A 14,689-nucleotide genomic window follows, 5' to 3' on the forward strand; every position below is an offset into this window, starting at 1 on the left:
TTAACAAAATATTTGCAGGGAAACGTGTCGGCAGTTTTCTGCTATACAGACAGTTAATGGCATGATGCTTCTTGACAGGTTGGGCTAAAAAGTTAAGAAAACAATGGTGTGACAGGTGAAGAAGTCTTCCTAGAAGCTTGCACATTTACAGCACTGTGTTGTTCTATTTGAACTGGAAAACATCCGCTCAGCAGTATGAAATCTGCCACTGTCAGTCATCAGTCTTAATTCATGGAAAACTAACAAATAATTCCCCCTTAAAGCTTGGATCAAGGTCTGTAAAAACAATGGTATGGTCACAAACTGTTTTGTGTTACACCACCACATTCTCATACAACATCCGCAGCATGGTGCTGCAGACGTTGGAGGACCTGAGCATCCTCAGAAACTACATCCAGCTCTGAGCTGTTTTGTACAGTGCTGATAGGTTCTTTGTCCAGTCCAGTTTGTTGTCCAAATAGACTCCCAGGAATTTGTTCTCAGACACAGAACTGTACCCCGTGGAGCACCTGTGCTACACACCACAGGTGCTCATACTGGTGATGGTCACTGGGGTAGTCCGTGATCCACAAAATCAGGGCAGTGACAGCCTTCATGTTTTTTTATTATCTCCCAGCAGTGCAGGCTGGATGCTGTTAAATGCACTGGAGAAATCAAAAACGATAATCCTCACTAAGCCCCCGAATGGAGCACATTTATGTTAGCATCATGGGTTTGATAGGCAAACTGGAGGGGATCAAGTGAGGGTTTGACCAAAGATCGGAAGGACTCCAGGATCAGCCTCAGAGCTACTGGTCTGTAGTCATTCAGGACACTGAGACATGGGGCTTCTTATTCACAGGAACTCTCTTCAGAAACAGGATTGAAGATATGTTGGAGAACACCACATAGCTGGGGGGGCACAGGCTTTCAGCACCCTTGGACTGATTCCATCTGGCCCTGCAGCCTTTGTGGGGTGAAGCCTGTTCAGCTGTCTCCTCACCAGATCTGCTGAGGTGGACATAATTTGGGTGGGGGCTGAGTCATGTCGGGGAGGGACTGAGGACTGTAGTGAAGAGCAGGGGGTTCCGAGACTGAGCCTAGAATCTATAGGTGAAAAAACTATTAAATTTGCCTGGCTGCTGGACTTGTAGCCAGTGATGGTCCTCATGGCCGTCCACACCTCCCTGGTGTTGTTATGCTGAAGGCTTTTGTCCTTTTCCTCCCTCATGCAGTGATGAGGAGTATTGCTCATTTTAAGTAAAAGCTTCTTCATTACTAGATAACTAGGAAGTGATTACATTTTGAGTGCTGCTTGATGCAGTAGTTTAATTGTACCTCTGCTGGGGTACAACTCAGCTGCTGAACTTGTTCTCTAAATCTTGGCACCAAGTGTCAGATCCTATTTTCAGATTGTGAGCTCATGTGATGGACTTGTTGCATCTCAAACCTAAATTGCGCTAAATCATTTTTTAGACTTTTTTTGGAAACATTTACGTGAACAATCAAAAGTAGCAGCATTGTTAATTGTGTTGTCCGGACTTTCATCGCTCGAGGTGCAGAATATTTTTTTTTATTTACACACACAGAATCAACATACTGTTATACATCTACTCACTGTTTGGGTGGGGCAGTGTAGCAGCAGTGTGTGAAGTCTGCATGGCATGGATCTTCACAGGCTGGTTCTAAATGTGGATGCCATTAGTGCAGAGGGAGAACCAGTCACATTAATATCATCAAACAACTTGTATGATTGTGACTGCTAGAGCTCAAATGTTTGAGCATTGTTAAAACAAGTAGGGTGATACATTCAAGTTGGGTTGCATAAATAAACGGATGGTAACCAAGTCATTATAGTCCTATTGGCAGAGCTCTTCACTTTCTTTGAGAAGGAAGGATTTTAATACTTAATGCTGGGTTCAATCAGTCCTCTGGGTGGATGAATTTGCAGTTATTAGAAGAAGACTTTGAGTACTTAAAACAGAAGATACTTTGCTGAACTGCTGTGGTGTTTAGAGGTTCTGGAAGACTCTAGTGCATGTTGTGTGTGCCTTTTTATATGTGCTTTGCTTAAGTGGTCTTAATTAATTGAAAACATTTTCGTGTATGTAGCTTTTTCACTCCGTCGCTTTTTCCCTCCTGTTTGAGGTTGTGGCTAAGACTGAGCTTTCTGAGACAAGCTCCAGTCAAGTCCCAAGCATTGTGCTCATTGGGCTGTGAATAGTGCAGATTGCTTAAGTCAAAGCCACTAGCAGAGATCAGAATATGTGAAAAAATGTTTTTGCTTTTGGTTGGTCTCTGTGTTTTTACATTTTCAAGGTTTTTAGAATCAGAAACGGTACAGAAAAGAACACCTTACAGCACTGGGATTTTGTCTTGATGTCAGGTGTAGGAATGCAGAGTTAAAGAATACAAAAACTGTGATACAATAACAAGGGTAAAACAAGTACTGTAGTGCAAGATGAGCATGCTATATCTTGAAGGTTGTTCTTAAGCTTCAGTAACAAAAGAAGACTTGATCTGAAGTTTTTGTTATGCAACATTGCATTAGGATTACAATACAAGCACAAGGCCAATACTTGTTTAACAAGAAGCTTTTCATGGGTCAGTGCAATGGTTAAAGGTCAGAGAAGCATGTTTGTGAATGGAAGGCCACCTGTTTAGACCCTCCAATCTCATGGAAAGATCTCATCAAAGTGTAGTTATTGCTTTAGACCAGGTCTTAACCACCCAACCACTGCAGTGGAGCTGTTCAGTGGCTTTGTTATTCTGGGGCTGGTCCTTTGTAGAAGATTGTGAGTGAGCATGCAATTGTAATTGCAATGGAAAGTTCAGCAAGCTAGTTTTCCAAGTTGTTCTGTATAACATTCAGTACTATGGAGAAAAAAAAAAGATAGGAACATTTCTTGTAGAATGTCTCATAGATCTCTGTAGAAAATCTCCAATATGTAAAAAAGTTGCATGTTATACCATGTCCTGAGTTAATACCGTCTGATAATGAATGTTTATTGAACTCATAAGTTCAAATATTCCTCCACACTCCATGATCCTGCAGTCTGTCTCCTCTTTCCAATCATCCCAACCAGTCAAGGCAGATGACCGCCCACTCTGAGCCTAGTTCTGCTGGAGGTTTCTTCTGTTAAAGGGAGGTTTCCTCTCCACTGTTGCCTAGTGCTTGCTCAAGTTTTCTATATCATTCTGTTTACTTTTTTATATTATATTATATTACATTTTGTAAGGTCTTAAACCTTACAATGTAAAGTACCTTGAGATTACTTTTGTTGTGATTTGGTGTTATATAAATAAAATTGAATTGAATTGAATGTATCTTGGCTACCTCTGCTTGACCTTTGGCCTTACTTCATAAGACTACTGTCACACTGGGTTAGGTGCAATTGGTACAGGCATGTTTGTCTGAGCTGTTGCAAATTAATGTCAATTCAAATTGTACAAAAAAAAGAATTTAAAGCTCTACGTGTAAGCAGCCTCAGAATAAAAGCATATGTTGCCTATTCTTATTTTTACAGTAGCAGCAGGATTAAAGCTCAAACTGAGTGGGATGACGAGCATGGTGAGCTGCTGTCACTTAGGTTGTTCTTGTTGTTTTCCAAGATCAGAGCGAGTGAAATGCGACACTCATCCTCCACTGTGCTGGCCATATGCTGAGTCTTTCTCTCTCTCTGTCACACACACACACACCTTCAGCTTAATAGTCGTGTTGGGTGTGAGCTAAGTTTCTCCATTACTGCGTAGTAAAAGCCTACATCAAGCCACTGCCGATCTGGCAATACAGTACATGGAACATCTTATCCAAGAGTTTCTCCTTGGCTTCGAGGTAGGGCTGTAACAGTTCTGTAACTGAAATGGTGAAACCAAGGAATCGTAGTTCTGTCGGACTAGTTTAATTAGCTCAAGATGGATGATAACCCTGAAATTGCAGAGGACAACATGAAAATTTGGGTTATTCAGTGTAGCACAGGGATAGCAATGGTGTCATAAACAAAACACACACAACCAGTATTTATTTTAGACAGATTATGGGACCTTTGCTTTCAGTACTGCATAGAGAAGTTTTGCATTTAGTAGCACATGTATCAAAGTGTACACAGTCAAGTTCATTTGAACATACAGTGTCCACATCATCGCCGAGCACCCAGTCCTCTTTGTCTCAACATGTAACAGTTAGAAACCAGGGTGTGTTATGTAGTGATGATGCCATTAGTCATTTATTTACATTTTAGCTGTTAGGTTTAAAGTTCGCTCAGAATAAATTAAAATGAGACAGATAAACCTCCTTTGTTTTCACAACCATGACATGTCATAATCACCAAATTCATTGTGCAGGCTCTGGTCATATCTCATCTCAACTACTGCAATGCCTTAATGGTGGGTTTATCAGCATGCACTATAAAGCCCTCCAGATGATCCAAAACGCAGCAGTACGTCTCATTTTTTTGTCAGCCAAAAAGGACATGTAACACCACCTTTCAGATCTCTGCACTGGCTTCCTGTAGCTGCCCGCATCAGGTTCACAGCCCTGCCCTTACCTAAAAAGTGGACCTGCACCTGACAAAGAGCACCTTATCGAGGTCTATAATCCCTCCCATCCACCGTGCACACAGCATCATTTGTTTCTTTTGCTATTTGTTTGAGCTAGTTGCCCATTAAACGTTGTTGTTGCTGTTATATTTGTAATTGAATACTTTCGCCTGTCCAGACATTGATTTTCAAAGATGAATTCAGGCTGTTTCTCAAGGACACTTCAGTCGGTCAGTCTCAACAGCCAGCCGGTCGAGTCAAATCAGGCTGTGTTGTTGCCACTAACAGTGGCAGTGAGCACTATGAGTCATTTCTGGTCTGCTGACTGAAGGCGCACTGTCTCTGCTCTCCACTCTGCTTCTCTTCTTCTTTTCTCTTTGAATTGCTTTGTCTCTCCTCCCTCCAAGCAGAGCTTTGTTTTGGTGTGGACTGGCCCCTGTCGTTTCTCTGCCGCCTCTTTTCTTTCTTATTAATTCTCCTCTTGAATTGAGAAAACAATCCTCATCTTCATTAAGAAAAATTAGTTTTCATTGTTTGTAAAATTACAGATTAATATTAGAGCCTTTATTTTCTTGTGCTTGTCCTTGTTGTAGTTGTGTTTTTGCCATGAAAAGCAATGCAGTGCCTTGCTGCTGAAGTTTGTGCAAATTTGTTGCTGCAAGCTGCTGTGGTATTCACTGCTCATGTTGATTGTGCTGCTCAGTTAGCACATTATGCATCGCTGCATACAGAAGACACAGAAAACTGTATTTCTTTTCTGGAATGTCTTTATTTTGCCTTTAGTAATAGAACTAGTTTAGTCCTGTTTGTAGGGTTTATGTCAGTTAGGGTTGCAGTCAGTGTTGTGAGAATGGAAATACTCCACATAATTACAAAGCCTTATTTTTATTATACTGTACTATACTTATACTTATCATTGTATTGCTATCACTATAAGTACTTCTCATCACACTATCCTTGTGTGAAAATATTAAAATGGAAATTACTCCAATACCAGAGTGTTGATGGATGCCAGGTGAGGCTGCAGTGTAGATCGGGGTAGATGGGGGTGTTTCTGCCTTTCCACTGAGATAAGAAGTAGTGAAACCTTACAACTGCTTGAGACATGACACATTATTCCCAGGCTGTTTTTAGTGTTTGGCTCTTGTTGTGTCTCTAATTGTGAAAGTCTTGGTTTTAATCTATTAACTTAAAAGTCTCTTTCTCTCCCTTACTCATGCACAATCACGCTCTTCTTCTCGCACACATAGTTGTGCAATGTCACACACAGTCATACTTGAACATTCTTGGCCTGAGAGAAACAAGTAATTCATATCTCCTCTGAAAGACAATGTTTTATTCATGTGTATTTCTTATAGAATTCCCCTCCCAGCCCCATCAGCACTGCTGCTAAACGTAAACACAAATCACTATATTTAGAACATCACCCTCAGTGTGTTGCAGTCCCCCCACATTTCAATAAAAGCCAGCTTTTCAGGAAAAGACACAACACAGGAAAAGCTGTTCTGATTTACTGTTCATGTCTATATGACTGTTAATGTATTTTGGTTTTGCAGATTTCTTAAACCGGCTGCAAACTGTTTAAGAATTGGAGAATTTGTGTTTTATACCACAGTTAGGGCTCTCTTGACAGAATCTGTGTTTTTTTCTTCTTCAACTTTGTAAATATAAATCAGTGCTCCACCTTGATGTTACCTGGACAACAATGCCATTATGTCCAGCCCTCCATTAACTTACTTTCTCTTCTCTTTTCTATAGGCTCGTAATGTAAACACAGGAGAGCTGGCTGCTATCAAAGTCATCAAACTGGAACCGGGTAAGTTATCTTATCTTTTGTTCTTTCTTGTTTTGTCAGCTTTTATTCCCTTCTCTTTTTTTACCCGCTGTCCGTTAAGCATCTTTTTCCTTTAAATATTTTCCTATATCTAACTCTTTTACACAGACCTTCGTTCACTCACCCTCCACTTGCAGATGCTTCTGTGACTGTCTTTAACTCCTATTTTCCACCTTTCCTTCCCTTCTGCTGGTTTCCATCTTCCGCTGTGCCACTTAACAAAGGACAACACAAAAACAAAAACTTCAAAAGTTACAGGAAGTGTGGAAATGAATCATCACACTGTTGTTAAGAACAAAGGTCTTCATTTGTGTTATTATAAAATATATTGAAACCAACTGTGGCGCTCGTTTTGCAGTCACTAAGTCACTTAGCCAGACACGCACAAACATACAAACACAAATCCATGAGCTTCTACTTTTCTTCCAGAGTTCTACTCTATGATAATTCTACTCTATAATGATAACGTGTGTGTATTTGTATTCACTCCAGGTGAGGACTTTGCTGTCGTCCAGCAAGAGATTATAATGATGAAGGACTGTAAACACTCCAACATCGTTGCCTATTTTGGTAGTTATCTCCGGTAAGTGCCTGTGTGTCAGATGTTCAACATTTAGTTACAGCTGTTATCAATGTATTGTGTTATTGCGTGCAGTTTTACTGTGGTCTGTAAAAATGTCATTTCCAGAAAAGTTGAGATGTTTTTGCTTTTTAGCTGAAATACCAGCGACAAGCGAGAGTAGGGAACAGTTTGCATTAAAATAAAATAAGTCAGTGACCAAACAATTACTGAGTTTGTGGGAAGTTGGTTGTGAGTGAAGGTGTATTTACAAAAGGTCCTATATGTGTGCAGGAGAGATAAGTTATGGATCAGTATGGAGTACTGTGGAGGAGGTTCTCTGCAGGACATCTATCACGGTAAGAATATGCACCTAAACACACACACACACACACACCTTTTGTTCTTAATTGTGCTGTTTTTTTTTTGTTTGTTTTTTGTTTTAAAAAAAAATCTCTTCTTTTTGTTATTCATCCATCTCTCTTTTCCGTTTCTCTCATCCAGTAACTGGGCCTTTGTCAGAGTCACAAATAGCCTACATGTCACGGGAGACCCTACAGGTAGTATAAACATTATATTTGGTGTAGTGCATGCATATTCTTGAATAGGAAAAACAACATAATTAAAGCAGCATATTTTGGGAGATTCAGATTTGCTGCTGCTCAGTTGTTTAATGCTAAAGTCTTAAGTCTTAAGAACTCTGGTTTTGATGTCATACGGTTCAATGGTTAAATTGTCCACTTCGTATGCATTTTTAATTTATGTGGTATTGATTCAAATTGAAACATAAAACTAAACAAATATTAAGTCAAAATTGAATTAGTCCCAAAAGGATCACAGCTGTAAACAATAACAGATAAAAGTCTGTGAAGTGTTAGTCACTGTGGCCAGTTATCTGTCAAAGACAGATAATGTTACTGACAACTGTGAGCTGAGCCAGTATCCCAAATGCTTGGTTTTCATTCAAAAGATGGTTCTGATTAAAAATATGTCAACAATTCCTTTTACAGATATTTTAAAAGTTGTTTGGTCTTTCAGTGACCAGTCATTTTGATCATATAATATATAGTTTTTTCAGTGCAGTTAAAAGCCAATAACATCAGCTGCTGCTGTGTTTTTTTTTTTTTTTTTTTCAGGGTTTATTCTACTTACACAATAAAGGCAAAATGCACAGAGACATCAAGGTAAGTTTAAAGAAAAGTGTATTTGTTCTACTCTATACACTGCCTATCCAAAAAAGCCTACCATTGGATAATTACTGCAGGGATAATTATGTTGTTATACACTTATTACTTAATACTTAACATTAGAGTGTGACTTATTTTTTTAAACGGGCAGTGTATTACTTCCCGTTGAGTTATCATGAATGGTAACTCAGATGAGCTGTGAACAAAAAGTACAGTGTTTTTAGAAACAGTGATACAACAAACAGTGATAGACAATATTTACTGTGCATTGATTTGCATTTTGTGAATAAATCAATTTTTATTCTGTTCATATAAAATGGTTAATTATATTCATTAACATAGACTAGAGCTTATACTTTATATTTTATGATGTTTAAATAGAATTTTTTTTTAAAGATACTTTGGAGACACATAAAATAGAAGTGTGTTTTCTTAGTTTGGATCCTAATGCAGTGGTGTGTTTGTCTTTAACAGGGAGCCAACATCCTCCTGACAGACAATGGCTATGTTAAATTAGGTAAGACGAACACAGAAAACCTGTGCAGTTTCCTTCTGCTTCAAAACACTGAATCTGAATAATTTACTGATTCTGTGTGTTTCCATATCTCCTGTTTTCCTTTCAAATAATATTCAAACCTAACCTCCTTTTTTCATGACCTTTCTTTTGCACTCCTTAGCTGACTTTGGCGTATCAGCCCAGATTACAGCAACTCTAGCCAAGAGGAAGTCATTCATTGGAACTCCTTACTGGTGAGTTGTGCTTGGTTTTTCTCTGGCAGCTCCCATTTATCAGGTAGTTTAAATACATAAAATCCAACCTCCTAATGCAAGAGGCTTTCCAGAAACTGGGGGAATTTGATAAAGTCTCTGCTGTGAGCCAGTATGAAGGAATTCATCCAATGGGTCATGCTATCAGCAATATACCAGACTGTGTCATTTCATGCATTTAATGCATTAGCAGATGGTTTTCAGTGCAGCTGTAGTGGAACCAGACTATTCACTTCTTTACAAAACCTTAACAAACCAGGAATGAATGGTCTTTGAGACACCCCTACAGAGTCTCAGTTAATAATATGGAGAGGTCAGAGAGTTGAAAATCAGGGTCATGGTGAAAACCATCTGATACATTCTTATTTCTTAATACTTGAAATGTCTGTAGCAGTTTAAAATTAGCACTTAATTTACTCTTCTTGAGTTTTCTTTGTCTATTGTTTTCTCATTTCCTCTCTCTCTCTCTTCTCCACAGGATGGCTCCAGAGGTAGCAGCCGTAGAGAGGAAAGGAGGTTATAACCAGCTGTGTGATATCTGGGCTGTGGGAATTACTGCAATAGAGCTGGCTGAACTACAGCCACCCATGTTTGACCTCCATCCTATGAGGTAGAGGACTGTGTGTGCAGGTGTAATGTGTGTAATACTGTGGGCTGTGGTAGTGTAGAAGGGGTTGCGTTTATATGGAATATGGATTATGTAATTCTCACCGTTAGAAATATAAAACATTTCTAACATTGCATTGCCATTGTAATTGCATCATGTGCAAGAGGCTGTTAGATTTAATCCTTATTTTTCTCTTTCCTCACAGAGCTCTGTTCCTAATGACTAAGAGTAATTTCCAGCCTCCTAAGTTGAAAGATAAAGTCAAGTGGTAAGACAATCCTGCCCATGATTTGTCATCTCAGTTGTATTTCTTTAGTTTCAAGCATTGAGAGACATTTATTGCACATGCAAAATCTCACTGTTGAGATTACTCTTACTGTTGAGAAGGCTAATAGATTAACCCTTTTCTTTGTCTTCCTCTCTTTGTGTAAACAAACAGGACAAATAACTTCCACCATTTTGTCAAACTAGCTCTGACTAAGAACCCAAAGAAAAGGCCCACAGCTGAGAAACTTCTGCAGGTGAGCAACAAAACAACATATTTACACTTCCACAGTATAAACAAAGTGGATGGAGGGTCGCACATCTCACTTATACTGTTTATGGATACACACTGCATATTAGGCCATTTCCACAAAAATGGAATCATCAGTAGCAATAGTGACACATTATGTATAAAATATAACCACGTTTCCCATTGACCTTCATTGTGTCGTTGTCTCATCTTTGATAAAATGACAACTTATCAAGTGACTGGATCATATATAAATATGAATGTATTTTACACATAATTGACTTATACCACTCCAAAATGTAAATAATAAAGGTTAGGGTGCTACAGCAATTAGTCCTCAACTAATGGCAACATACCATCTTTATGTATTAGTCATTCTAATACTTTGCTCTCATTGGCCTCCTCTCTTGTCTGTCTTCCAGTCCCCCTTTGTGTCTCAGCCCCTCAGCAGGACGCTGGCAATCGAGCTGCTGGATAAAGCAAACAACCCTGACCACAGCACCTACAACGACTTCGATGACGACGACCCTGAGCCTGAGGTAACCTTTGATCTTCTCAGGCTTTGCTTTAAATAAACGAATCTAATCGAGCTTGCAGAAAGTCGAGTGGAGAAGTGATAATGTTTTGCTGAATCTTGCTTCCTTTCCCTCCCTCCAATGTCCTTGGTGTCCTCATTTGTTCTTTCATTAAATTCCTTCGCCATTCACTACATCACTCCTCAGCCTCAGTACCTCTTTTCATTTGCACGTGACTCATCTTTTTGCTATTTCTCCCTTCCCCTTCTCCTTCTTTCCTCTGCCTCCTTTTCTTTAACTCTGTCCTCTTCTTTTCCTTTTGCTCTTGTTAACTTTGTCTCTTTCCTGTTGCTTTTGTACTTCTTTCCTCTTTTCTTCCTCCTTATAGCACATCTCCTTCATCTCCTTTCTCCTTACCTTTCTTGTCTCATTCTTTCTTTCTTCCTTCCCCCCCTCTCTCTTTTTGTCTCCACCCTCAATTCTTTACATCCTCCTCAGTTTAAGTACAGGGGTCATTTCCTACCCATAAGCCCTGGTGCTCGACGTGCACCTCGTTTTGCGGCTCGTAGGAAGGTACCAGTGTGGGCTGCGGTGTCTGCAGTGATTTCAGTCTAACACAAACTATACTGTCAGTTGTTTGAGGTTTTTTTCACTCGGTGTTGAACCACAGAACGGGATGAATAGAAAGAGGATTTCTATTGAATTGAGCATCTACTGGAGTTGTCATGGAATTGACGTTGGCATGTGAGGTTCAGGCCGTTGATGTATTGCCATGGCAGTTGCATAAATAGTTCAACATGCCAGTGAGCGCTTGTATTTAACGGTCATGCTTTCCTGTTAACATGCACATTAGCTGGTGTGTTTATGTAAATGTATGGCTACACAATCACAATTTACACAAGTTTCTTACATTAACAATTGCAAACTCTCATTAGCGCTGCAGTGATTCAATTGGCAGAAATGACATTTCTTTAAAGGTAAAAATCACTGCACCGATAGAAAGTTACAGGTTTAGAAAAGAATAATATTTTGTCCCTGAACCAATTCAAACTATTTTAAAAAAGCATTGTAATTTTTGCCAAAATCATATAGACGTGTATATAGCAAAGAACACACTGCTGTTGATTTAAGTATGAATATAACATGTGATTAGTTTGTTTTACTAACTTATAACTGCAACACTGTTCACACATACACAGAAAACATTGTTAAATTCCATGACAACATTAGCGGCAATATTGGCTCCATCAAAGCACAAAGAATCAGTTCAATTCATTCCAGTTCTGTGGCAGCGGGGGATGATGAAATGTTTATTAAAATAAAGATGGCTTCCAATGTGACATTATGATATCCATTAGAGATTTATCTAAACCACATCCAGATCGAGATTTATTTATGAACAAATTATGGTGACATTGTGGCGTATTTTTATGCACATTAGTCAGATCTGGTCAAAAATTTAACAGCAAGCTCAATTTCAAAGACCTTGAGGTTCAGGAAAACGTTGAAAATGAATTATGTTGCAGGGTCAAAAATCTGTCCAAACTAAAATAGTTTTACTCAGCTCTGCTTAAAATATCAAACGTTGTCTTTCCATTTGGTGGTTTGGAAACAGAGGCTACAGGATGTGTTTTTAAAAACATAGGAAGTACTCAAATATGTCAGTTAAGGAAGTCATCTTCATCTGCCTATTCCATTATAGCTACTAACCTTGAACTGTGTGTAATGAGAGTGGACTTTATTAAATTTGAAAAAGACAAATCCAATAGTAGATGTAAGCTACAGATAGGTCATGATAATTGCATTTTTCTATAATCTTTGTGATTTTTTCCGTTAGCTCTAAGCTGTATTGAAGCATGATTGAAGTTGTTGTGTTTCTGAGTTCATGTCTTAAAACTGAGTATTGAAGACCAGTCAAAGAAAAAATCAATTGTTTTGCACGCTGCAGTTTGCTGCGGTTTAATTTGTGAATGACCTTTTGTACTGTAAATACTGTAAAAGGCATTAGAGAATTGACTCAGTGTGTTTTAATAGACAAGGCGTTAACATGGCCTTGGTTAAGGTACAGGTTGGTGTGTAATTCTGCTGTCAGATGTTCAAATATAAGGTATTGTCTTACAGAAGCATGTGAGGACAGCATTGATGATGTTGTTGTTAAGGAAGGTTTGTGTTTTCTGTGACTGTGTTGCTATGTTTTGGTTGTCTGGTTTCAGAGTGTGGCTGGTTGTTTTGCTGTGTCATCAAATCCCACCCTCAGGAAATAGCAAAGGGATTATGATTTTTTTTTAAATAGCCTATTGTAATCTTCTCAAGTACCTTGTAAACTACTACACTGTGAATGTTTTTTGAACCGCTATTTGACTGTGTATGTTTCTCTGTCCCAATAGTCTCCGGTCTCTGTTCCTCATCGTATTCGTTCCACCAGCAGAAGCACTAGGGAAGGAAAGACGCTGTCAGAGATTAACTGTAAGTTTATACACAACCTCAACATAAAGAAATAGATTTTCAGTTAGATTTTCTAGTTTAAAAAACATGGAAGTCGCCCTGTTTTTAAACCTCAATTTGTGCTTTTTCTCTTTCTCAGTTGGCCAGGTGAAGTTTGATCCTCCTTTGAGAAAGGAGACAGAACCGCATCATGAACCGGTGAGTTATTAACTGTGGCATATGTCTACGTGAGAGTGAAATTATGTTTGTGTAGTTGTGACTTCACCAGTACCAATCCTCCCCCTCTCACTGGAAGCACGCCGACCAGTCCTTGTTGTTATCAGTCTAAATTAAACCAAAAATGAAGCCCTACCCCATAGTTCACGCTGGTGGACACAAAATTGAGGCTTTTGAAAGTAGAAATGTCCTAATTTATGCAGATCAGGACAGCCAGAGTACAAAAATGGAGTAGATGAGTAAAGACGGAAGAAATCAGTACTGAGCTGCTGAATTCAAATATGAATCGCAGCCAAGCTTCTGCAGTGAATTCTCTTTCTTTCAATTGTAGTCTGATTTTTCTCAGTGACCTGTTTTTGTGTGTGTGTGTGCTTAAAAGCTTAAGATTATGGACACAGGTCTGTGGGCTCTCCTTTAGGCACAGAAGGAGATCAGAGTAGAAGCTCTGCTCCTTTTCAGTGAAAGGCTCCAGGTTGTACAGGGATCTCACAAAAGATTCCTCCTGGATGCCTCCCTGTGGAGGAATTCTTGATATGTCATAATAAGAAGTCACCTTGATAGACCCAGAGCATGCTGTAGGGATAATGTGTCCCAACAGGACTGGAATGCCTCTGGGTCCTCCTTTAAATGCTGCAGGACATAGCTGCAGAATCTGAACTATTTTGCGCAAGCCGATGCTACAGTGACCCAGACCTGAATAAGCAGCAGAAGGTGGATACATCAGTTCATGTAGCAGTAAAGTCTCCTTTTCTACTCAGATCCTGTCAGGAAAAAAAATTTGAGTGATGATTGAAAATGTCCATGTGTTGAGCTTTAGTTGCTAGTTAAATTGACTTCCTCAAAGTTAAAGCACAATCTGCTATAGGCGATTCAATTAGGAGCAGTTGATAAAGGTGGTTGCCAGTGGACAAATAGGATGGTGGAGCAGGGTTCACTTACATTCACAGCATTTGTTAAAGTCTGTCCCCTCACCCCCTCACATTTTCTGCTGCACTTTCTTTGCACTTGCACCTTTGCCATGTATTCCCTTTTATTTTGCTTCTCTCCTCATCTTGGTGGTTTGTAGCTGTACACACTCCATCCATTCATATTATTGTGTTATATGTAGCATTTTAAAAATCATTGTCACCTTAATGTATTCTTCTTATTCTATTCTATTCTGCACGATTTAATTAAATATTTGCTCACAGGAGACTCTGGCAGACACAGACGGTGCAAGTAGTCAGTGGCTAAAGTAACGTTCAGCATATGTTTCTTGTGTAATACTAAATAAAACACACCCATAACTTAAAGAAATACTGCTAAGAATAGTAATGGTGTGAGACAGGGGTTACTAATTATCTGCTGTCATTCAGCATGTGTTCTGTTGATGAAGTTTATGATTATTATGTCTCTCCTACTCTCCTACTGTGAAACCCTGGATCCATCCCTCCCTCTCTCAGTCAATACCTGCATTTATCTTCCCTCCTCTTCAGATAAATATTCCAGTATCTACTTCCTTCTGTCTGACTGATCTTTGGACTTTC

The 14,689-nt window shown here is 39.2% G+C and overlaps 1 protein-coding gene across 8 annotated transcripts in view; it reads left to right on the plus strand.

Moving 5' to 3' along the window:
- LOC113158520 (mitogen-activated protein kinase kinase kinase kinase 3-like) overlaps positions 1-14,689 on the plus strand; it is a 34,214-nt gene that overhangs the window by 4,992 nt on the left and 14,533 nt on the right. For all 8 annotated transcript variants that reach the window (XM_026354458.1, XM_026354459.1, XM_026354463.1 and 5 more), the window contains exons 2-14: positions 6,277-6,334; positions 6,845-6,935; positions 7,206-7,270; positions 7,416-7,471; positions 8,048-8,095; positions 8,573-8,615; positions 8,776-8,848; positions 9,345-9,476; positions 9,679-9,741; positions 9,913-9,994; positions 10,410-10,526; positions 12,890-12,968; positions 13,087-13,145. In XM_026354458.1, the coding sequence (XP_026210243.1) occupies positions 6,277-6,334; positions 6,845-6,935; positions 7,206-7,270; positions 7,416-7,471; positions 8,048-8,095; positions 8,573-8,615; positions 8,776-8,848; positions 9,345-9,476; positions 9,679-9,741; positions 9,913-9,994; positions 10,410-10,526; positions 12,890-12,968; positions 13,087-13,145 (966 nt within the window). The remainder of the gene's footprint in view (positions 1-6,276; positions 6,335-6,844; positions 6,936-7,205; positions 7,271-7,415; positions 7,472-8,047; positions 8,096-8,572; positions 8,616-8,775; positions 8,849-9,344; positions 9,477-9,678; positions 9,742-9,912; positions 9,995-10,409; positions 10,527-12,889; positions 12,969-13,086; positions 13,146-14,689) is intronic.

This window comes from Anabas testudineus, chromosome 15 (genome assembly GCF_900324465.2).
Source record: "Anabas testudineus chromosome 15, fAnaTes1.2, whole genome shotgun sequence".
Lineage (NCBI taxonomy): Eukaryota > Metazoa > Chordata > Actinopteri > Anabantiformes > Anabantidae > Anabas > Anabas testudineus.